This window comes from Apodemus sylvaticus, chromosome 20 (genome assembly GCF_947179515.1).
Source record: "Apodemus sylvaticus chromosome 20, mApoSyl1.1, whole genome shotgun sequence".
NCBI classification, from domain to species: domain Eukaryota; kingdom Metazoa; phylum Chordata; class Mammalia; order Rodentia; family Muridae; genus Apodemus; species Apodemus sylvaticus.
This window is the reverse complement of record NC_067491.1, coordinates 19432728-19458558: the sequence shown is the minus strand read 5'-3', so window position 1 is coordinate 19458558 and position 25831 is coordinate 19432728. Positions and strand designations below refer to the sequence as shown.

At 39.6% G+C, this 25831-nt stretch overlaps 1 protein-coding gene across 1 annotated transcript in view; it reads right to left on the bottom strand.

Annotated features, from left to right (window-relative positions):
- The window catches only part of Trhde (thyrotropin releasing hormone degrading enzyme), a 401117-nt gene extending 375286 nt beyond the window's left edge, over positions 1-25831 (bottom strand). The window contains exons 1-2 of the mRNA XM_052165723.1: positions 24924-25831; positions 12074-12347 (exon numbers count right to left, since the gene is read on the bottom strand). Of these exons, the coding sequence (XP_052021683.1) occupies positions 12074-12347; positions 24924-25828 (1179 nt within the window). The 5' untranslated portion in view covers positions 25829-25831. The remainder of the gene's footprint in view (positions 1-12073; positions 12348-24923) is intronic.

Genomic DNA, 25831 nt, shown 5'->3' with positions numbered 1-25831 from the left:
AAACCTACCCAAGCACAGACCCTTTAATGGCTCCCTCAACCAAAGGGTAAAAATCAAAGTTCCTTTTGCAAAAATGTATAAATCCACCATGATCTGGTTCCTAAATAAATGAATAAATGCCCAATCTCATTTGTCACCATGCCCTTCCTCAGTACAGTACAACACCATCATAATCATGGTCATCGTAATCATAAAGGCTTAGCCAAAACAGCCCTTCAAAGTAAATGCCCTAAATAGCTAGCAAAAAGAGTAACTCAAAAGAAATAATAAATGAGTCACAGTGGAACTAAGTAGCAAAGGGTGGAGGCGGGACTTCATATCATTAGATTATATAAAATTAATGTAGTCTCAGATTGCCAGGACCCAATTTAAGAGGGAACAAGATACACTCATTTGAAATCTTTCCATGGACGCTGGAGGAAGAGAGATGCAACCAGAACTCTCTCCCATCTCTTTACAGAGATAGAAATGTATCTGGCTGAGCACCAGACAGCCCAACACACACATTACCAAGTGCGACTCTGCCGTGACAGTGAACGCTGCCTACCACCCAAAGTGCCTGTGCAGAGGGTTAGTGTGCCTTTTTACTTAGCTGTCCCTTGGCTTCTACTTAATATATAGATTCTTAAGCCTCAGGGCATTTGATAAATAGTGGATTGTATAACAAAACCCATTAACATCTATCACTGAATCCACCATCAGCCCAAGCCAGTCACCAGGGAATAGAGATTTGCTGAGGCACAGTCCATTACACTACCATCCACTGGAAACCTCGGGGCTGGAGAGTCTAAAACCTCTCCATTAACTAGATTTGGCTGGTATGGTCTTCCTCCTCTGTTAACACAATCCTCCAGCCTACTGTTCTGCCCACCATGTAAATACCCCTGATTTTTCAACAGTGCTCATTCATTAAGCAAATCTCTGGTCTACTTCATATTTTTTCTTTTTGGATTTAATGGAAATTTCACAAAAAAATTTAAATTATTCTTTCGAAGTTAGCTTACAAGATAATTTATTTCATTGTGGCATTTTATTCAGACTTTGTTCTTACCTGTTCATTCACTTATTCCTCTCTCCTCCATAGTCCCCTTAACTTCTCTTGCTCACTCCTTTCCTCCCCACAATATTCCCCCTTCTGCCCTTATGCTACATGCTTTTTTTATCTTCTCTTTATCCCATCCTTACCTTAAGTATCATCTCCCTTTGTCATGGTTCCCTTTCTAGATTTATAATACACACACACACACACACACACACATACAAATAAACACACACACACAACACTATAGAATATTTATGAGAGAAAACATGGGGACTGCCTTTCTCAGCCTGGTTTCAGATGCTTAGCCTACTAATTTCCAATTTTATGCATTATCATGCACATGCCAAGATTTCATTTTTTTTATATTTAAGTAAAATTCCATTATATACATTCTTTACCCATTCATACATTGGTAAACATCTAGACTTGTTCCATTTCCTATGTATGGTGACTAGTGTATTGATATTCATGAATATGCACACATTTCTGTGATAAGACCTGGAATCTTTCAGGCACATACCCAGGAGGAATTGTCCAGCTGGGTCATGTGGTAGTGCTATTTTTAGTCTTGTGAGAAACTGCCATACTGATGTCCAGAGTTCATTTCCACCAGCTGTGAATAGTGTCCCTCTTTGCTGATATTTGTTGTTTGTTTTCGTGGTGACTGCAACTTTCACTGGAGTTAGATGGAGCCTCTAAGTAGTTCTATATGCATGTATATTCATTGCATATATTTTTTCACTGTGGATTTATCCCTTAATATAAGCTACTGGCTCTGCTTCAGCTACACTAATGAAATATTTAGAAGTTCATCAGTACCACCTTTTTATTTCTTAAGGGTCCAAACTCATAACCTACCTTTATAACCTGCTCATACCACTGTAGACCTGACTGGGTCACCCAAACCTGAATCAGCAATCTCATCCAGGAGAAGTGATCTATGTCATAGTCCCAAGACAGACATGCATGTGACTTCACGTTGCCCAGTCAATCCAAGCTCACCCAATTACCTCCCAATCTCACTCAACAATACTTTGACTTTGCTTTCCTAATAAAGAAAATAACAATTACTGACTTTCTACTGCTATGATCCACTTAATACATTTTGTCTTTTACCAGTTTCTCCAGAACATAGAGTCGGGAATTGACTCTTTTCTGCTCCTGCATCTCAGTTCTGTTACCCAATGCTCTTGGCTGACATTTCCTTGTAGAACTCCCCAGAGGTGACACACCTGTCTTTCATCATTTAGTCCTTAAATTTTAATTTTTATAAGAATTACCCCTTGGGAGTTTTCAGGTCCCATATGTTAACCTAATAAAAAGGTTTTGGAAACCCCTTGACATTATGACATCTCTCAAGAAATCCATTATTTAGACATCTAGTAGAAGTCTACCGCACACATACCATTTTATATGTAAAGTAGGAAGTGCTGATCCTACAAAAGTCAGTAAAAATACCTTTAATAGAAGCAACACAGGCAGCGAGATAAAGTGGCAGACAGCAGAACACTGCCTACAAGACATGAGGAAGCACAGTATTCTGGGAGTACCCAGGAAGCAGAGGATTAACGCTCCTGGTGTAGGAGCCTTGGGTTCCTAAGTAGGCTGTAGCTCAACTCCTTTGTTACTATTTCTTTTCCTTTCTCTATGGACCACTTTTACCTTTGTAATCCAATCAAACCAGAATGTCTAAGGACAACAGGGCACCTCTACTATAATATAACAGGGCGTACAATAATATTTTAAATCAACTACAATTATGCTTGGTCTACATAGAACATGAAATCCAATCTTGTTTTCGCCAAAAATCTACACAGAATGGCAATCCCACATCTGAAGTGTACAGACAGAATCCTATCAGTCAAGCTGTGAGCATCAGGAGGGTGCATTATTTGACTATACATATCCATTCAGAGATGAGCCCATGTGTACAAACATGTTGTATATACCTTCTGTTGTTGTCAGTCTAATCAAAACAACTAAGGTTCATATTCTGGCCAAGTATAATAATGTTAGAAAACTTCTGTTTTATGGAAGAAGATATCAATGTTCCTATTTGCCACAGGGTACACTCTAAGCAGTATCTGCAGTTGGTTATCTGATGCTGGCAAAGGAAAGCAATAGAATGGCCATGAGTTTTAGGATTGATAAGCGTCCCTTAATGATGCAGCAATATGCAAAACACACAGATTTGGAGCATATAAGCCAAAGATGCAAGGGAGCCTGTCCCCAGAAAGAGAGAAAAACAACAGGTCAGATTGTTCAGGCTTGTACTGTACTCAGGAGTTCAAGTACAGAGAAGTCAGGTCAAATTCAGATGTACAACAGTCTCGAGGCCAAAACAAGAGAGAAAGAGACAGATAGATACACACACACACACTCACACACACACAGAGAGAGAGAGAGAGAGAGAGAGAGAGACAGAGACAGAGACAGAGATAGAGACAGAGACAGAGAGACAGAGAGACAGAGAGGCAGAGAGAGATTCACAGCTAGGGAGTATTCTCTAATCTATTTCTGATGCATTTCCTTCTTAAATACTCTAATTTGGTTGCTTACTGATAACACACACACATACACACAGATACACACAAAGAGATACATATAAACACACACACACACATACACACAGATATACACATACTACCTGTACACAATTGTTTTGGTTGTTTTTTTGGTTGGTTGGTTGGTTGGTTGGTTGGTTGGTTGGTTGGTTGGTTGGTTGACTGGTTGGTTGATTGGTTGGTAGGTTGGTTACTTGGTTAGTTTGGATTTTGGTGTTTTTGAGACAGGGTTTCTCTGTTTAGTCCTGGCTATCCTGGAACTTACTCTATAGTCAAGACAGTCGTTAAACTCAGGGATCCACTTGCCTCTGCCTCCTGAGTGCTGGGATTAAAGAAGGTATGAGCCACCAATCCTGGCTATACAATCATTTTTAATAGAATAAAAGTTTAGCCTATAGTTCATGTTTCTAAAAGGTTAGTTTTAGAAAACAAAAACTCTCTTTGGTTGCAGTGATGATCTTCCTCAAGGGAAAAGCATGCCAATTGGTTCTCCAGTATCACATTGTCAACTCAGAAAACATATATACAATCAACATGACATACAGTGAATAGGTTATATTTATGGATATATATATACATATGCATATACATACAAATACATATACAATAAAAATATATGTAAAAATAGGCCATTAATTTGAATGGGAGAGGGAGGGGGATAGGAAAGGGTTTCAATGGAGGAAAAGAAATGGAGAAAAGTTATAATGTCAAAAATAAAAAAAAAGTACACAGTGAATCTGGAGCTCAGATAAAGTCATTCTTGATTATTTGATCTATGGCTTCTCCAAGGTCTCTTTTTCCTATTTCATATTCCTCAACAAATTCTACTGTTTTCTCCTTTCAAATGTCTTTCACATCTATTATGTCTTATCCATTTCCAACTGTATCCTTATTCAACTCTAACTGCTGCTATACCCCAATCTGTCTTGGTTTAAAGAACTATAGGTTCCGGTTTCCCCTAACAACATATTTGGCGCATTCTATGCCAGTAGATTATCTAAAAAATACATAGTAAATATAATAATAACTAATAATCATCTAATAATCTAATAATATCAGGACCTGAGGTTTTAACTTTCCAGTGGCTCTGTTCACTAAATGAAATATTAAAAATTTAACCAGTGTCAAATTCTTCTACAGCATAGCTTTAACATGCCACTCAAAGTTAGGTATCATATCTCCTTCTTAGTATATCTGAATGGCATCTGTTTATATGGGATTAGCAGAATGAGTACTATGTTAAGCACTAAAATTATGGTTTTATGTACTTAATCTCTTATAATGTTAATAGTAACTGTGATAGTCTTAAAAGGGATCTTCAAATTCTATGACACCGCTCCAATTGAAAGGCACTATATGTTATTTCCCCAAGAAAAATGAGCCAAATGACTAGTAGCTCACATAACTAACAAAAACAACACTGTTCAAATTCTTAGAATGAGTCAGAAAAAGCATTCAGCCTTCTTGCTAAAAGGGAAGAAGATAAAGAAGACAGTAGTGAATGTGATCAATAAAATCATTAATAATAGAAAAAATAGATCATGTAACCTCTTGGGAAAGCTGGAATCACAATTAAGTAGCCCACCAATATGAGACCATCTGCTGCAGTGTCTACAGGCTCTAGTGTCATAGAGAAATGAATAGTAAATGGCCCATATGTGAGCTCTAACTTGAGATTCCATATGACAGTCAACATTAAGTAGAGATACTTAGTAGAGATGACTTTCACTCTGACCCCAGCTCTTAAGATACACCCAGAAAATTAGCCAAACCCCCAGGCACTGTGAAACAGAGCTAAGTCATTATGGGCTCAGTATTTTTTAAACTCTTGACGCACAGAATCCATGAGCATAATTGTTTTACTGCTAATCCTTAGAATGATGCCTAACTCAGCAGGACTAACTTGAACCAATTTTGGAAGTAAAACCTTTTAATAGACAAAGTGTAAAAATGTGAAGCATTACTTTGGGACTGGAGTGTGTGCAAAAATTAGAAAACCCTTGGAAGTGGGATGGGTTAACAGAAGCCTATGGACTTCAGAGAGGTGGTAAGCAGGGACTCAAAGGAAAATATGGTGAATGTTATTAAAATCAGAACAAGAAGCTGGGGAGATAGTTCACTGGGTAAATTGGTTTCTATGAGAGCATGAAAACCTTAATTCAGATCCACAATAACCACATAAAAGCCAGGTATTATACATGTATGGTTTGCAGAGACAGGTCTATCCCAAGGACTCAGCGGTTAGACATTCTAGGTGAGGTGATAATCACCACGTGCAGCGAGATTGCCTGTCTGCCAAAAATAAGGAACAATAGAGGCAAATACTCAACAATGTGTGCCCCCCCACATGTGCATATATGGATGAGCACATATACCTGTACACACACACACACATACGCACACACACACATACACACACACATACGCACACACACATACACACACACACATACACACACACACATATGCACACACACACATACGCACACACACACATACGCACACACACACATACACACACACACACACACACACGCACACACACACTTATGCACACACATACATACACACACACATACACACACACATATGCACACACACACACACACACACACAGAAGCGGGGGAGGGATGCATATACCATACAGAAAAAGAAAAGCAGAATAAAAGAAGGCTTTTGTTATATGCTACAAGAAATGATTGCCACTTGGTTACCTTAAGTATCAAGAAAAATATGGGATACAACTACAAAACTACAACTTTTTTAGCAAAAGAGATTTCAGGCAAAAACCCTGAAAGTGGCACCTGATTCTTCTCACTAGTTGTGAGTTTTATAAAAAGAGACGATATAAGCTTAAGAATAAACTGCCTAATCTTAACCAAAATTTAGAAGTATAAAAGAGCTAAGATTCTCTGTATTTGAAATTTAAACCCTTTCCTTTTTTTAGTCTCATTAGATGGCAGATTATCAAAGTAAGAACAGTTTCAAGAAAATAATAATAATATAGATCACCATCACAAAACATGGCCTGGGGCTGAAAGCAAGAGCCACTGTTTTCTAAACCCTCAGATCCTCTTGAAGTAGTACCCCAAGGCTTTTTCAAAAGATAACTGTCTTTACAAAAAATTATAAAGCCATGTCTCACGAAGTCTCTGTGTTAAATAATGAGTATATGAGAACCTTTATTCCACAAAGCCTCAACACGAAATGGTTTATATTAAAGACATTGATGGGTTTCATCTTGTCTGAGAGAATGGATATAGCTTGATTGATTAAAATCCAATAATGATTTTCATAAGTATACTTGCTTAGCAGTAAAGTTACAGCGCCTGTGAAATCCAGCTTTGCCCATATAGAAATGATGCTGAGGCTATCCTGTTGCAGATCCAAGCTATTCTGTATTTGGAAAAGAATTTCTTCAAAGGAAAAATTAAAAGCCCAAAGGATGGTGTCAAATGCCAAGAAAGCAACTCACAGAGAACAGCACTGAGCTACAGCTGAAGAATTAGCAAGACTGACCAGTTGGATTTCAGACTTGATACAGCCATTGACTACTGGCTTTTCGTGTTATTTTCTATTCTTCAATATGAATAGCTATTACAATCATGCTCTAACCTTATATTGCCTGTGGGTTGGGAAATATGGAAGAAGAATAAATTACTTGGTTTTCTTCCAAACAGGTCTTCAGGGTGAGAGGGGATATGCCTAAGAAACCAATTTGAGTGACTTTGTCTGCACATGGATCTCAGCCAGCTTGTAAGATTCTGGATCTCAAATATAAGCATAATGCTATGGTGCCCATCAAAGAGTATATATATGTATGTATATGTATATATATACATACATATATATATAATACATATATATCATATATGTATCGTATATAAAATACATATATATATTATATGTGTGTGTATATTGTGAGAACTAAATGCAAATAATTTGTGAACAGAAAATAGACTATTAATTTTAAAACAAGACCAAAATATTTTTTGGTATTCCTTCCTTCAAGAGCTGGCAGGTATGCATGCCTGCATTGAGCCTAGACTATCATTAGTGACCCATTCACGGAAAAAAAAAAAAAACTGTGCACAGCAATAATAAAGTCTAAAATCAGAAACAGCATCATACAGCTCTCATATCGTTAATTAGGGCATTTACTTTCCATGTTTTGTTCTGGCTAATTTTGTGTCAACTGTGACACAGGCTAGAGTCATCTAAGATGGGGAAACCACAGTTGAGAAGTGTCTCCATCAGATCAGGCTATAGGAAAGCCTGTAGAACATTTTCTTGATTCATCATTGATACAGAAGAATCTAGCCCTTGATAGATATGATAGGACCACCTGGCTGGTGGTCCTGGATTCTATAAGAAAGCAGGGCGAGCAAATATGAGGAGGTAGCCAGTAAGTAATAGTCCTCCATGTCCTCTGCTTGAGTTCTTGCGTGTGGGTTCCTGGCCAATTTGAGTTCCTGCTTTGGCTTCCCTCAAAGGACTATAACTGTGGATACATAATCCAAATAAACCCTTGCCTTCCCTTTTTTTTTTTTTTTTTTTTTTTTTTTTTTTTTTTGGTCATAGTGCTCCATCACAATAGAAGCCCTAACTCAAACAATGTTCTAAACTACCATGTAAGGAATCGAATCTCCCTGATGCTGCCCTATTTTTAATCAAGTCTGAGCCATGCAGACACTACACACAACTGTCATGTCTCAGAAGACAAAGAATAAAGCTCCAAACAAATCCTAGTCCAGGTGATTCTGGCCCTGGCTATGAGAGGCCCCTCATCATATTACCCTATCTGAGAGCCGGACAATACTGAGCAGAGACAAGTTGTCCACATCGTGTGCTTTGGCTCCATTTTACCATGGAAGCTTGCGACATAATAAAATGGTCATATTAGGAAAATCCGTCTTAGAGTAGGTTGTTTTGCCAATAATCCAGGAATGAAAACGGCACAGTTAGGGAAGAAGTCACATACACTTTCAGTTTCCAAACAAGAAAACTAGAAAAGGGAGACATTACATAACGAACTAAGGTCATGGAGAAGCAAAGAATTCAGGAATAGATATATCTGATGATAAATCCCCATGTGTAGTCACACTGCTACACTAATTTCCATACAGTCTTCCTACCTCTGTATCTTCTCCTGATAATATTTCCCCAACCTAGCACAGCATGCACATAGCAACTTCTTCCCTAAGACCAAGTCATCCTTCAGGGTCTTACTCCACTCTCCTTCACGAGACACACCCCTATACTGCAATTGTTAGTCATGTCTCTGTTCTCTAAGGGACTTGGTATTGTTTTCCTCCTATTGGACTATGAATACTATGAATACTAGTGATACTAATTCATATGTGCAGTGCCTGAATTGTGTCCAAGATTAAGGCTGAAATTTAATTGTATGCAGGACTGCAGCAGGTAACGCACAACTCTGAGACAGACAGAGCACAAAAGACCCAAGCTCATCTGGAGGATGCTGCCTTGGGAAGTAAATGGCAAATGTAAATTAACTGCTCATCACCTGACTTCTGCATAAATCACCACCTTACAAAATCCCAGTGTGAATGGCGATGCGACACACAAGATCCCCACAAGTGTGGCTACATTTTTTGCTCTTTTCTGCAGGATGACCACAGTGTACAACAGTACCTGATAATCCGTCCATAAATGTCTGTTGACGGACTAATTGAATGATCAAGTACTACAGAATACAGATGCGAGCTAAATGATACAAGATCTTTCGATTCCTCAAGAGAAGCCAGAGTTATTTTATGTGCAATCTCTCGATTTGGAAACATTAACTATTTACAAAAAAAGAAAAAAGGTCAGGTGTTTTACGAATAGAGAAACACAATGTAGATTCTAATTAAATATCTAATTTGCATTAGCAACCCCTGTACAAGGGGAATCTTAGATTTGTCTTTGTAATTATTTCAACCAGTGTTTTGCAAAGTTTAGGCAGTTTTCAATGTTGATAATGATGGAGACAGGGGTGGCTCTAATACTCATGTCCAGAGCACTGAGAGACTAAGCTCCTTGTTATTAATCTGCTTCCCAAGTTCCTTCTTCAGGGCTCAAACAAAACTGCTGCAGCTTCTGATCTGAAAAGACCGCCTGGACCTCACCCGACCATCCCACAGTCAAGATTCTAAAGGGGAATCTCTTCTCCTTCTCGCTGCTAAGGGTTGAGAAACGCCATTCCCATGCGGCCCCCAGTAATAAAGGGGAAAGTCGGTGAGAAGAAAACAGATTGGATTTCAAAGGGGTGACAGGAAAAGAGAGTGGAGTTTCAAACTATATTTCCACAGTTGATAAACAAGGGCTCCCTATGGTGGTTCTGCTTTCCTTCTTTCCTGATTGTGATATTTTCAGATTATACAGTCTGAAGTTTTCTTTCAGCTGGCCTTTCAATCTTCTCTGCCTCCACATTTTATCTTTTCCACATTAAAATTACCAAGTAGAAATGTTAAAAATGTTTACTGATAACTCAGAGATTCTTAAGAATAAACAGCCACATCTATGAAAACTAGAGTGGTTTTATAAATGGGGCATAGCACCAAGCATCATTATGTAGGGTTGAGGATACTTTTAAGGTCCTCTAAAGAGAATATACTAGGCAGAAGCATTTCTAGAGGACTTTTTGACAGCTGAGCCACTGAGAGTCAGTCATCAACTTTCGAAGACACAAAAAGAAATGAGATGTCTTCATGTTCCTTTTCTGTGTATGGTCCGATGAGTACAGCCCTGAAATGTCCATAGCAGAAATCAACAAGCATCAGAGGAATTCAACATTTCAAATTATTATAAGCCCAAAAGACTAAAATGCCAGCGAGGCCTCTACACTCAGCATTAAGGGTATTATTTTAATGATTACACAGATGAATTCACTCTGTAGTTTTTCTATAATGGCATTAATTTTGTATGCAAGCAGATTTTATTTTTTAAGCAGGCTCCTCGGTGATTTAAATTAAAAGGAACAGTGAGAGAGAAAAATCTGTAGCCAAAACTGTTTTTCAAAACTCAGGTTATTATAGAGCTATGAATCCCTACAGATTAAAAACACAACTTTCTCTTCACTTATTGTGTTATTTTTCAAGGAAAATGGACTATAGGAGCTCTGTGAAGGGGAGGACACAAGATAAATTCGCTCAAGGACATGCAAGTGAAATGGTAAAAGACATTCCCCAGATACTAGAGAAACTAGGAGATTTGACTTGTGGGTTTTATACCATGGAAAGGTCACTTACTCTATTTAAACCCCAACTACTCGGACTGGAAAAGGAGAACCATGATGCTTTTATAATTAATGTGAAATTTAAAATAAATGTATAGTTATTGTGGAAGAAATTGAAATGAGAAGGAATTACTCATTTAGCATGGTTAGTCTAACACAATGCAATAGAACATGCTGATGTCACTAAGGTAAGCCACTAGATCTTTGTCATAAATTTAATGCAGACAATCCCTGCAGTCCCTCATACTATCTAAGAAGAATAAATGAAATAATTACACAATGTAGGTTAATAGCTATCCTATAAGGTCTCTTGGATTTTAAAGTATACTAAGTATTATAACCAAATATAAGCATATACAGTGTGGTGGTGTAAATGAAAATGGCCCCTAGAGGCTCATAGAAAGTGTCACTAGTAGGAGGTGTGGTCTTATTGGTGGAAGTGTGTCACAGGGGATGGGCTTGAGGTTTCAGATGCTCAAGCCAGGCTTGGGTGTCACCACCTGCTGCCTGTTGATCCAGATGTAGCACTCTTGGCTCCTTCTCCAGTACCAGGTCTGCCTGAGTGCCGCCATGCTTCCTGCTAAGACAATAATGGACTAAACCTCTGAGACAGTAAGCATGCCCCAAACTGAATATGTTCCTTATTAAGAATTGCCATGGTCATGGTATCCCTTCACAACAACAGAAACCCCCAACTAAGACATATAATAACTATATAATAATTTTCATGGAAAGGACAAATGGCAAGTGGGTTCCTGGTGGAGAGAGCGAGGTCGTGAGACCAAGGATAACTGTTCAGAGGCATCTATTCTATTAAATATGGTTTTCTTTCTCTTCAGATATGGCTGCTAAGTATGTGGAGTTCATTGTGTCATTTGTCACATTTTATACACATTTGAAAGAAATCATTAATAGAAAGAAGCAATAGGAATCAATCAATTTACTTGAAAGGCAAGAATTGCTTTAGGTATATCCAGGCCCTGGGCGGAGTTGAAAAAAAAAAAGCATGGTGCATGAAAGCAAGGGGTAAAAGGTTAGAGGAACAGAAAATAGAGTGTAGCGGGGTGGGGAAATAGTTCCTGTTAAACTTGGATATGAGGATTACATTTAATCTCCGATAGCTAAAGACTTTGGCTTTGGTCAGGTGTGAGGACCCTATCCTAGATATCAGGTTACTTTACAGGGTAAACATTTTATCCAAAGCATCATTAGGCTGAAAATACTTACTACAACCCCACTCTTGGTGGTAGTTTCTCTGTATGTGAAGTTGCAAATCGCCCAGGCTAAATAATAGGTGGACATGAGAGGGGTCTGTGAAAAGTGGTCTGTTACCCATCCATCTTCCTCAAACACAGATGTCTCCACTGGCATGTTGGAGAGAGACAAATAAGTTGCTTGATGTTTGATGCTGATTTTGAAAGTGGCCTTGTAGATCGGCTCATCGAAACACGGAAATGCCTTCCTGGCATGTGTAGGTGAAAACTGAGTAACACCAAGAAATCTGGAAGAAAGAGAGAGAGAGAGAGAGAGAGAGAAAATGACATGCTAATTACATGTATTGCTCCCATTCAAGAAATGGCCCGATCACATACCTCAGATAGTATATTCTGATGAATCTGAAAAATGCACATTTTTCTGAATTGTGCCTTCATTCGTGAATAACATTTTAAAAAATGTGTAATATACTGCCTTAAAAATAAAAGTTCTTCCGGGAAGTTTTTGTCTCGATTAAAGTAAACTCGATAAACCCAGAGCAGTAGTTGTTAGATAAAACACTACACTCTACAGAGAAACAACTCACCGGCACATTGGCAAACACTGAGAAATAATGGCTCTTTTATTGTGTATATCACATTTCTCCCCGAAGCCTAGGGCATCCAGCATATACAGATAATAAAATTGAAATCTAAACACTGTCCTCAAATGGCAGGGAACCCTCATGGGCCCTCACTTGGCAATATCTATACCCTCAAAATTGAAATTACGCCATCTACCAATGCTAAAATAAATGGCTTTGAAATTTACTAAATCTTGGTGTGGTCCAAAGCTTCTTTTACCCAAACTAACTTTGATAATTCTAACGCTTCCCCTAAATAAGGAAATATGGGAGTCTAATTTCAGAAGTATTGTAAAGCTCAACTGGGGGTAGGGGTAAAGGGGTGTACAGTCCCATCACTGTGTATAGCTGCCTCGGGCAGGCAAAGAGCAGCCATCACTGGTTAACAGGATCTTCATTCTTCCCACGCTCCATAATTTGCATTTACAATTTACAGTCTAGAGATTGATGGTTTTCAGAAAAACTGGTTCATCTAACACATAACTTGGATTTGTTTGGTTGGTTTGTTTTGTTGGTTTTCTTCAGGGAGGAGGGGAGAGTTTATGTTACCCATATCAACTCAAGTCCAGAAATATTACTACAGCGTGATAGAACTTGAGATATGTGATGAGGTACAATCATATTTATACACTTTTATTACAGTACAGTATTGGAATGCTTTGTTTTATTGCTAGCTGTTAATCTCTTAGTATTTCTAACATAGAAATTAAATTTTATCATGGATATGTACGCACTTTAACAAACATAGTGTATATAGTACTCAGGACTAGCCATGACTTCAGGTATTCACTGAAGGTCTTAGAATGTGTTCCCCATATGTAATGGGAAGTTATTATGATGCACACACCTACATACACACACACACATATGTACACAACATAAACATATAAAAACTATGCAAGGCATAAAGTAAACAAGCACACATACACCAAATACAAGTTTTCTGATAAGGTTATATTTCATTAAAACTAATTAAAAGACACTTCTACATGCTTTTATAGTCTACAGACACTCAAGTACCTAAAAAATATAATAAGAGCTGAAGAGGTTTGGCTACAAGATTTTCTGTAATGCAAGTCAGCATCAGACGCTTCATAAGACATTAAGAAGTTCTCAAGTTGTTTCATTCAAAGGCTCTTCCTCCTATAAGGAGGTCTTCACCAGGCCCCTTGCTATAACTGAGGGTGTATGTGGCTAATGTTGCATGACATACTTTCAAACAGAACTTAAACTTGGGTTTACACTAGATTCTCAGCATATGATACAGGAAGATGTAAGTCATCACTACATGTAAGCGTTCATCTTGAATTTGAGTTGCTATCCAATCTCTATACATTGCCATATCTATCAGATCTTATTGGCTATTTCTGGGTAAACCATGAGGTATAATTATTCACATTGTTTTTAAAAGCATGGAGTCCAAACTTATTACCATTTATGCATTTTAAAGTTTCATTCTTGAAATAAAGCAAAGGAAGAGGTTTAAAAAAAAAAAAAGAAAAGAAAAGAAAAAAGAAAGTTTGGAAAGGGTTAAAAGTATCTTTCCAATAGCACCAGACTCGTGCATACCAGACCCGGCTCGTACCAGACCCGGCTAAGTCATTTAACTGACCGAACTTATTTTTTCGTTAGTAAAAAGAAAATATTGTTTTCTTGGCCTTTCTCACTAAAATGCCAAAATGATAAAATGTAATAATATGTGGGAAAGAAGTTTTAGTTATAAATCTCCATACAAACAAAAAGATTAAAGGTGGAAGAAATATTAGAAATAAATTTTCTCAGTCCTATGAATTGCTAAAATGAAAATGTACACCCAGTAAGGTTTGTCCATAGACCCACAGGCAGTTATACCAAAGCAGGGCCTAGAATTCACATAGTGTCTATATAAATAAAACTAAATGCATTCTGAAAGCAGTAGAATTAATTTTTAGCTGATAACAATGATTTAACTCAACTCAAGGTAGTAATGAATATTCCTTGAAAATTTAGGGGAAATCATGATCCCTTTCTGGGTTTTTTTCTGATGATAGTAATACAGTTTTGCATAACGAAATACCTGCACCTTCATGTTAAACTGTGCTTGCCCTCCCCATACTTAATATCACATAGTGCTTGAGAATCTTACCTTTCACCTTATTAATTAAAAAATGAAAAAAGCTACAGGGTTTAGCTTTTCTCTCTCGGGGTTATTTCAAAGATACCATGAAATTGCATATCTGAGAAGAAATACTTCCTTTTTCTAAGTATATGAGAACTTCAGTTCCAATCTTTGAATAAATAGATATACTCGACTGTGTGGAGTGTCTCACTGTATTGGGTACTTGGGTTGATTTTTAAGAAGATGCAGCCATTTGTTCCTAAAGTCTTCAGAATCAAATTAAATGTGTGTGTGTGTGTGTGTGTGTGTGTGTGTGTGTGTGTGTGTGTAAGTGCAACCACATACACACACACACACAGAGAGAGAGAGAAAGATTGACAGTAGCAGAAAGTCAATTCTGTAAGAGTTCATCATCAAAGGCATTATAATGAAAATGTATTCATTTTTCATTTAAAAAAATAAGATGTCTTTGACATTAAGTAAATAAAGGGCAGGGATTTATAAGAGGCAAAGATCTAAATACATCTTGGTCCATAAGAAATGAATAAGCCAGATATTTATGCAGAGGAAACACGTGGTGCCGTCTCTTTTTGCCTTATTTGGCCAACATTGATAGGAATGGTAGCAGTTTAAGTCAGGGTTGAAAAGAGCTATCAAGATCATCCAGTAGCTTTTCCCTGTAATTAATATTCTTAATGAATTCATGCACACAGTATATATCTATGCAAAGAAGGCTACCATATATTCTGATAATGTCTAAATGAGGAAATACCAATTTCACAGTCTGGCACCTGAGGATGATTGCAATTGAATTTTAATTCAGTATTTAGAACAATCAAAAGAGGTCCCTTGGTAAAGAAAGGCAGCTAGACTGGGCTGCATTTAAAGGCTTTTCTAGGTTCAAGACTTTGTAACAAGACAATTAGAATAAAATGTTCACCAAATATGGAGTTTTCTTTTTTAAAATGCATTAAAATTACATTGCCAGTAAATAGACGCTACATGTTCTTCAAAGTATTGGCTCCTCTCAATCAATTCAATTTTGAGTGTCAAAGTTTGGGAGAAAAATAGAAATATATATGGTTTTTATTTTTCCTATAAGGAGTATAAACTATGACAGTCTATCTAAATACAAGCCCAAACAGGCATTATACTGAAAGCGAAGACAAACAAGGAAAACCTATGAGGTTGTATTTGCTCAGGCAGGGCTTCTTGGCCTTGACATTGCTGGCATTTTTAGACTGGGTAATTACTCATTGTGTGAGGCAATGGACCTTCCCACTACAGCCAGCAGAATCTTCTGTAGCTTTCCTCTGGAGTAAAGGTGCCTCCGTTGGGAACCCAAAGCCCCAAGAACTCCAAGGCTTCCTGGGTAAGGGAGCATGGGGGATTGTCCTGAGAACTTGAATGGACGCTGAGTAGATCAGAAGTGAGTAGATCATGAGGGGACCGTAGTGAACACAGGAAATACCCGTTTAGAAAGAGTTTGACACACATGTGGAGCTGCTACTGTTCGGAAGGCTCTGGCTCTATTGAGCTTCTGTGTCAACCTCTCACCGGCCTCGCCCTGATGAGTCTCCTGTCTAACAGTCAGGACCAGTTTCAGGAGGATTCCCTCTACAGAGAGAAGTACCTGTAGGACTTTAGAAACCTAAGTTCATCTCCCCTGCATACATTTCATGATCATCTCTGATTGGGGGGAAAGGAGATTTCTTTCTTGTTTTCTGTCATTTAAAAATGTCAAAGAGGCTTCTAGTTAGGGTTAGTTTAGAAAAGAAAATAAGGATTTTGGTGCCTGAGTTAATCTGAGATGAGTTTGAGGTAGTGGCAGAATGCCAAGTATGAGAAACACAATAAATTAATTAACATATAAAACTACTTTTAAAAAACAGCATGGATAGGAGACATACACATCATACTCATACACATACACACACACACACAGACATACACTTACACATATATACATACATATACACATAGAGACATACACACACAAATATGTACTCACATGAAAACAGCAAAAACAAAAGAAAAGATAACAGGTACCAGTGTCTCAATCTCTCTTTTCTTTAAAGAAAAATGTCATTTTTATCTTTTAATAAATCTGCTTATTAGCATAAAAATGCCACTCCCCAAAGTGACTATCTAGAGGTGGCATTCCAAAAATGTCACTTTAGCATAACTAGAAAAAAATGTAAGAAACATGCATATATTTTAATTCTCATCTATCTAAAACAAATTATTTGATTTTTTTTTCCTAACAATTTGTCTATTTGACATTTTGACATAAGAGGGAGGGCTCAAATCTCTGCATTGCCTCTGAAGGATACAAAGAATTGATTTTTTATTCCTGCGGAAGTTCGCCAGGCAAGTTACTTGTGTCAAGTCATTATAATAACATTTAGCAGAAGTAATGCATTAACGTCGGTTGATATTGTCAACAAATTACAGTATGTGATACAAAGCAGTTTCTGCTCCATTATTTTCAGTTTGCCTTTTTTTTTCCATAAAGGTAAAATATGCAGAGAATGCCAGGATTTGCATAATACTTAGCATGAAGATTGATTCATGACTTTTCAATTAGAATCTACCAGAACCAAGAGAACTCCATGCACAGCGACAGCACACAGCTTCAAGGCTGTCATGTGGGCCTTGTCTAAGCACTCAGCACATATCATGCAGCAAAAAGATTTTTAAGATTTATTTCTTTAATTCATTTCATGTGCATTGATGTTTGCCAGCATATGTGTCTGTGTGGGGTGTCGGATCCTCTGGAACTGGAGTTACAGACAGTTGTGAGCTGCCATGTGGGTGCTGGGAATTGAACCCTGGTCCTCTGGAAAATACATACATACATACATACATACATACATACACACTTTTTCTCCACAGCAGAACAACCAAAAAGGAACACTAATACAATAATAATAATAACGTAAAAAAAAAAAAAAAAAAAAAAACTAACTAGAACAGCAGTCAGTACATTTAACCCCTGAACCCTCTCTCCAGGCAGAAACAGATTTTCTTTTTTTTTTTTTTTTTTTTTTTTTTTTTTTGGATATGGTTTTTCCGAGACAGGGTTTCCCTGTATAGCCCTGGCTGTCCTGGAACTCACTCTGTAGACCAGGCTGGCCTCGAACTCAGAAATCCGCCTGCCTCTGCTTCCCAGAGTGCTGGGATTACAGGCATGCGCCACCACCGCCCGGCAAAACAGATATTTCTATAGCAGCTGTTACTGCATTCCAGTGTCACAAGAGTTCAAGGTCAGTCGCAAAAAAGCCACCAAGTCAAATCAGTGACAACACTGCTCGTGGCAGTGACTGGTTCACCACATAGTCTTAGAAGTGGCAGCAAGGTCATGAAAGTTACACATGTACCATTTCAAGTTTAGGTTGTTAATCAAAATGCAAATTGTTACTCAATGACAAAAACATTTTAAGCCAAAATGGGTCTTTGTTTAGACTGTGTGTTTTTATGTACTTCAATGAGTCATTAAACCTCTGCCACTTCAGAAGAGGAACACTCCTGCTGAATATTCAATGCTCTGAGCAAGTGTGTAGTCTATTTTTTAAATAACCATTTTAGTAAACTAAAAACATAATGCAATAATGCCAGCAATATGTATGTAGGAAGTGGTGCATATGTGAATAATTCGTGTTATAAAAACAGAGCATAATACTCGTAATTGCTTTCCCGTTTATGTAGTACTAAATACTCTTATCAACAGAGAGTACTGAGTACTGGGTCAGCATTGACGAAGAGTACTATAATGCACTAAGATTACTTGCCCCATCGTCAGAATAGGTTTTTGTAAGACTAAATAAAGTGTCTGAGATTCATCCGTTGTAGAGTGGAAACAGGCAAAGCACCGTGTGTCATAAACCACTGCTACTGTCAAAACCCACATGAAGTCTTGGGAGCAATACGTAAGCCTGAGACCCAGTCCTACCATACTTAGCATTTGTCTGCTTGCAGTAATGGCCCTGCACTGAGCCTTCAGTGCTTGGTGGCAGCTAGCAGGCTGCCGTGCCATAATAAAAGACCTTTGCTTGGCTTCTGTTAACCAATCTTTTTGCTCCCTCGGTCGGTCCTCTCTAACTCACAAGATTTGATCTCAGCCTGAGTTTCTGTAGCCATGAGACACTACACCCTTTCTTGTCACTCTTCTTTGATGGGGGTAGGGCTATGTTTCTTCCTCACACGGCCTCCTTGAACTCTTCTTGGGCAGCACAGCAAACAGCAGACAGAGGAAAGAACCCTGTGACCATTCCTTTCCTGAGACCTGCCACCAGTCCCCACAGGATGGGAAAAAAAAAAAAAAAAAAAAAACAAAGCAAAACCATCAGTCCCACGTACCAGCCTGCATAGCAGATTGCCAATCATGGAAATGGTTCAATAACGTCTAATATCCACAGTTCTTACCAACTGTCAGACATGATTCTCAGTGTCCACACAGTTGTCACAGTGACTCTATTAAACAGTTTCATTATCCCTGTTTTCCAGAGGACGGACGGCTCCAAATAACGAACAATGGGAAACTAGCTGTGATCACAGAAGTTGTCAGCAGCAAGGATAGGCAAGTCAAGGAGGCAGGTTGAAGAGCCCATGCTTAAAAAGAAAACCACTAAACACACATACATACATACATACACACACACATATATATATACATACATACATACATACATACATACATACATACACACTTTTTCTCCACAGCAGAACAACCAAAAAGGAACATTAATACAATAATAATAATGTAAAAAAAAAAAAAAAACCTAACTGGTACTTCTTAACTTCCTCTGACTGATGATTATTTATTTGCTTTTCAGGAGAAAAGGTGTAGACCATCACAGTAAAGTATTATCCTGGGTGTAGATACACACAGGGAGTGGGACTTGGTGAACACAGGGAAGACTCAGTCACACCCTTCCTGCACACTGATGGCAGAGCTCCCTAAGTCAGGGCTTTCCAGGCACACCAAGGCCTGGAGGTGGAAAAGGCAGGAAGCCAGGGCCCTGCATCGGGGCAAGCCCCTTAGTCCTTCTATGTTCTGGCCACTGTCCTCCATCAGTGCCTGTTGACGGATCTTCTGAGACTATTTGGATAAGCAAGGCGAGCGGGGAGTAATTTTCATCCTCGAGTTATCCCACACTCTCCAGTGACGAAAGCTGAGATGCAGAGAGCTTTGAAAACCTAACAAAAGTACAGTGAGGGTAGTACTGAGGATAGCAGCAAGGGTTATGCCGGGTAGACATGAATAAGGATCACTGTTGCTGGGGTGGCACAAACGTAAGGGCAGGGAGGAACGGTCTGGGTTACAGAGGGAGGCACACTTAAGCTTGGAAAGTGAATAGCTGTCTCTTACTGGTTTTGAAACCATACTTGAAGTGCTGAGTCCTGTCTCTCTCTCTCTCTCTCTCTCTCTCTCTCTCTCTCTCTCTCTCTCTCTCTCTCACACACACACACACACACACACACACACACACACACACACACAGAAAGAGAGAGAGTAGTAGAAGTTAGTTAAACAAAACCATGCATCGTTCAAACTAAGTAAATACTGGAGTAGTCAATAACAAGTCCATTTTCATTGAGAGAGGTCTCAGACAGATAGGATCTGTTCCTAGGTGTGCTGAATACATTAACAAACAAACAAAAAACCTGCAACTAATCTAACTTTTTCAGAGGAGACAGGCACTCTCTCACAGTTCAAGGTGATCAAATGAGATGGTATTACAAAAGAATAAACAAATGAAAATAAAATACACAAGATGAAGCCCAGTTGTGAGATGTTTTCTACAAGAATGAATCATTATTTATCAACTAGAACTGTTGTAGTTGTTGTTGTTGTTGTTGTTGTTGTTGCAGCCTTTTAGAGAGCACTTTGAATTATGACCAAAGTTCAGTACTGGACTCAGTTTAACCAAATGGCTATATGTATGTGGCAGCAGAACATTGAGCCAACGTTCTACTAAGGAATCATATAGAAATGAGTTCTCAGTAAATTGGTAGGTAGATAGATAGATAGATAGATAGATAGATAGATAGATAGATAGATAGACAGACAGACAGACAGACAGACAGATAGATAGATAGATAGACAGAGGACTGACAGAAGGACTGACAGAAGGACTGACAGACTGACATAGAGATAGATTTTCTCTGGATTTTTCAGTTTATAGCCTTCTAGAGAAGGAGAAGAGGTCATCTGTACTTCCACTTAGGTATGCAAAACTCACCAAAGTAAGTTGAAGGACTGAGGCTTCTTCAACATCAAAACAACACACTCAGTTTTCTAGCATTTACTAATATCATAACTGGTTGTTAATAAAAAAACATACAAAGCATTAAACTGTAAACAATAAAAACCACAGAGGAGTATATGCCTACCAAGAAAGAAAATCCACCATATCCCACATATTTTGGCAAGACAATGACCCCTGATTCTCTTTGAGGACCACAAGAATTATTTTTTCCACTTTTTCAGAGATCATAGTAGCTTCTCTCTAAACAAAACCTTTACAAAACCTTGTAAAATCCTTTACAAAAAGAGAATGTCTATTTTTACTCTGTCTTCTGTCACCTTGGCATATTATAGACCCAATCAAAGTTTGTCAAAGAAAAATAGTCCCCGTTCCAAAAGTGAATAAAATGTTCGTTTACTTTGGGTAAATTTCCTCCTTCAATCGGACCATCTGGATCTAAATTAAGGTACCCTACTTTGAACATGGGTGTGCACACCATCTGGCTACCCAAAAGCAGCAATTACTTCAGGTAAATGAACATTTTGCCTAATTCTAAGCAAGTGTATCCTCCTGTAAGAGACAATAACATAAATGCACATCCCTTTTATCTGCCCGCTGAACATGTACTTGGAAAAAAAGTATGTGTTCTGATGAAAGGTGATAATTTATTGTATGTATACAAACATCTTAATTCTCAGATAACTTGGTATTTCTAGTATTCAACAAGTGACAGGCTTTCTCCTAGCCAAATGAAAAAATAACAATGGAAGATTTGCCTATGGTTAAAGGAATCTTGGGCTTCACTGAGAAGTTTGTCTACTGTGTAGGGAAACAGTCTTTCCTGTAGGACTTGGGCACTCTCTAGCATGTAGTAGAGGGTAAAAACTTCCAGGAGTCAAAGGATACACCATAGCACACAGTCTAATCTTCCCCTTGCCGAAGATCTTTGTGCCAAATAGGTTGGTACACACCTAGAAATCCACCACTCGGTGGTCTAAGGCAGGCAGCTTGGGAGCTGCAATCCAGGCATGAGACTCTTTCTCAAGAAAACAAATGAAAAGGACAGTTCTTCCTCAGGGCCTCTGAGAAATGGGACAAAACTAAGAATGATTAGTTAGTAAGTGGCTACTGCTTCCGCAGAGCTAGCCAAAGCAAAAGAAGCTGTGGTGTGGTTCTTTTAAGCATATTCAAGTTACTCAGTGTAACCACTGTTGGCAGATTAAGTATTTGTTTTCATCACAGAAATCATCCTACAATTAAATTGGCAAAAGATGATGATTAACTAAAGATCAAGATCTGTAATCGTTAATCAAATGAAAATTCTAAGTTTGTGTCTGTGTCCTTTTAGAAAATGGGTTTTTAAATGCCAATTTATGCCGAATTTTTAGGGCAAAATCATTGTCAATAAAAGGCTATCCTTGGCTAAGTTCCTAATATTGGTCAGCATTAAAATCCTATAAATAGCTAGAGTAACAAGGACAACAAAGGTTAATGTATGAAATGTTAGTATGTGTGTGAAATTATTGGTATACTTATAAAATTTAATGAAAATATTAATTTTGCCCTATCTACTCTAGACATAACAGTCAATAAATTATAACATTCCCTTTGCTATTGGGATTGGAAGACATAAAGTTTCTCTAAGATTGTATTTAGAAGGAAATCCATCCTGAGATTTCTCAAACATGGAATCCTGCATTTCTTCTGGATAGCACGTGTGTATCAGGTTAAACTTCCAGCCAAAGTATTTACATCTCTAGGGAAAACTGAAGGAGAAAGTCTGAATACAAACATGGACTGTGGGCACAAAAAACCCGTTACAGGGCAAGCGGAAACATCTGGTCGTTTTTAGAGTCCTCTTAATTTGAAAGCACTGACCAAAACAAGCTGAGTTCTGCCAAATACATCTTGGCATGGCTTAAGAAAAAAAAAAAAACAGAATTTGAGAGGGAGTATTTTTCTTACCACAGTAAGATTTATCACTGATAATGTGCAACTTCCTCTATGGACATTTTGACATGATGAACCCGTTTCCAAGCACAGCATAGAAATCTGCCTCCTGTGCCTTTTCTGCATATTTTATATAATTTGGGGGCTTAAAAATATTTTTAATCTGTAATGTGTGTTAGAGACAGTGGTGGCAACAGGTTTAAGTTATCCATACCAGATCTTGGGTGTTGGGAAATGAACGATTTATGTATCCACTCACCAGAAGCTGTACCTATCACACTACTACACTAACACATGGAGAGGTTATGTGGGGTGACTCACATAACTCACAGCACTCAGTAATTAAAACTTTTGTACACTTCCACACTACAATGAGATTTTTCCCAGTCTCACCACAGGAACTGTTTCTGAGAGTCTCTAAGAACCTTGAGCTCTGGGCAAAGCAAAGTTCAGGTTTCCTTCTCTGACAACAGTCTGTTGACCTCAGGTGCCCTGGGCTGCTCTGAGCCTCCTGTGGCTAAAGAGACTCAGTGAAGAAAGAAGAGGCTCTGTCTCTTACCAATAATCATCCTACCTATAGGTGATGGTTTCATTTATGATTCAATCTGGTTGTTTGTCTGCCCTATTGTCATTTAATTAAGTGAAGTTATTTTAAATGCAATGAAAACAAGATTCATTCACACATTCATTCAACCGGTGTATGTAAAAGCTTACTACCAGAGGACACTCATTTGAACTTTGAAGCACTATTGTACGGCAGGCTTGGCTTTGGGTGATGTGCTTTTTAAGACGGTATTGATCGATCCTATAATGGAGAGAGTAGTACTATTATTATCACTGGGTTAGAATTTAAAATATGAGCTCTGGGGCCAAAATTATCTGGGTCTCACTTTGTGATCTTAGTCAAATGATGACTTTCCCGAGCTTCTGTTCTCCCACCTGTAATACATGATGCTGGCTGGCCGTGGGGATCAAGTAGAGATCAAAGAGAAGTTAGTTTCACTAGAGGTGGGCGAGCTATCAGCACTAGACGCACCTGTCAATCATGGGCAAGAATCTTCAACTTCCTTTCCTCAAACTTTCACAACTGTTAAAACTGGCGACCTGGACACAGAACTGTTGGTTCTGAAGCCCCGGGCTCTCAAAAACAAAACAAAACAAAACAAAACACTACAGTATGTAGCCCAAATCTAACTCAACAAAGGCGTTGGGGGCTAACTGCAAGATTTCCCTCCCTTCTGGGTGAAGTCATTTCTATTGGCCGCAGCTGAGGAACTAAATGGAGCCAGGAACTCTCAGGAGAGATCAAAGTGCTTCGGAAGTCCCTCTCTCTGATTTTGATCTAGACAACTGCTGCTCCAGCCCCCAGCCCCTGCCCCGCCTTTCCCTGCAAGTTCTCTTTGTGCTCAAAATCTCAGCTTGCGATTTGGGAAAACTTTACAAAGCCAAAACCTGGGCTTGTTCTGAATCTCCTATAGTCAAGGGGGGAGGGGGGCTTGCCAAGGGGAGGGGGCGTGTCCGCCTTAACCTGATAGCTGGTTTACTCTGCTGCCTGCTCTTTGGATATCAACTATTTCCCTCCACTGTAACCTGGGAAGTTGTTTTCTACATTTGTCATCATTTATGAACTGCAACCTTTAGGGAAACAAGTAAAGCCCAGATGGCTGCGTTCCAAATCTAGAGGAGGAAGGTCCAACCTAGAGGAAAGGCAATATTCATCTTTTGGTATTGCTGAGTTTGTGGACTTAGCAATGGTGCGAGGTCAGGCATCAGGAGACCCCCATAGTTGGAGAGGACCAGACCATCTCACCTTAGCTTCCTTCCCCTAACCCCGGGCTCCTGGATATTGGAAGCCAGCTGGGTCCCCGAGGTCGCCCGGTGCTCAGCAGTGCGAGCAGCCGCGCGGGGTGGGGCAGCGCGGGGCACCGCCTCCCTCCTTACCTTCTCTCCCCGTGGATCACGTAGGAGCTGCGGAAGAAACCCAAAAGCTCGTTCTCTATCAGGGCATTGTAGATAATCTTCAGATTGTAATGCCTCTGTGCGTCCAGGGTTCTGTTCAGCACCACCACCAAGACCTGCGTTTGTGGGTAGAGGAAAAAGCCAGCTACCGGGACAGCCCCGAACGCCCGGTCTTCCGCTACTTGCACCTTCTCCACCGCCACCCGGGAGGCGTGCAGTACCACGTAGCGGGTGGCGTTCCGGCACGCGATCTCCACGTTGACCTCCCCAGAGAAGGTGAAGTTCTCCATGAAGGCGGTGAGCATCAAATTGTAGTGCAGCGGCTTGAGGTGGCCGGATAGGCGCAGCTGCGTCCAGGGCTGCCACTGCTCCTGCTCTTCCTCCGACGGCGGCTGGGCAGACGGGGTCCCCGGGGTGCCCACCTCGCCGGTCTCACGCTGTGAGGATTCCCCACTCGCGTGGTGGTTGCGCCGGGCAGATCCTGGGTAGCTGCTGTTGCCGCCGCGCTCGGGGAAGCCCCCGAGGCCACCGTCGGTGCCGGGCAGCGCCGCGCTCGCTCCACACTCGTCGAATCGGAGGCTGAGCAGTACGGCCAGCATGGTGACAGCCAGCAATGCCACGATGGACACGGCAAAGGCCAGCACAAGCCTCTTGTGCACTGCGATGTGGCGCTCCGTGGTGCGGGGTCTCACTCCCACCGAGTCAGCCCACGGGTCCGAGAGCCCCCTGCCGCTTGCCCGGAGCGCGGCGTCGTCTTCTCCCATGGTGGCTGCAAAGGGTGAACTGCTCTTCTCGGCCCCCTCCTCCTCCTTCTTCTTCCTCTTCTTTTTCTTCTTCTTCTTTTTCTTCTCCTCCTCTTGCTCCCCCCTCTCGCCGTCCAGGGCCATCAC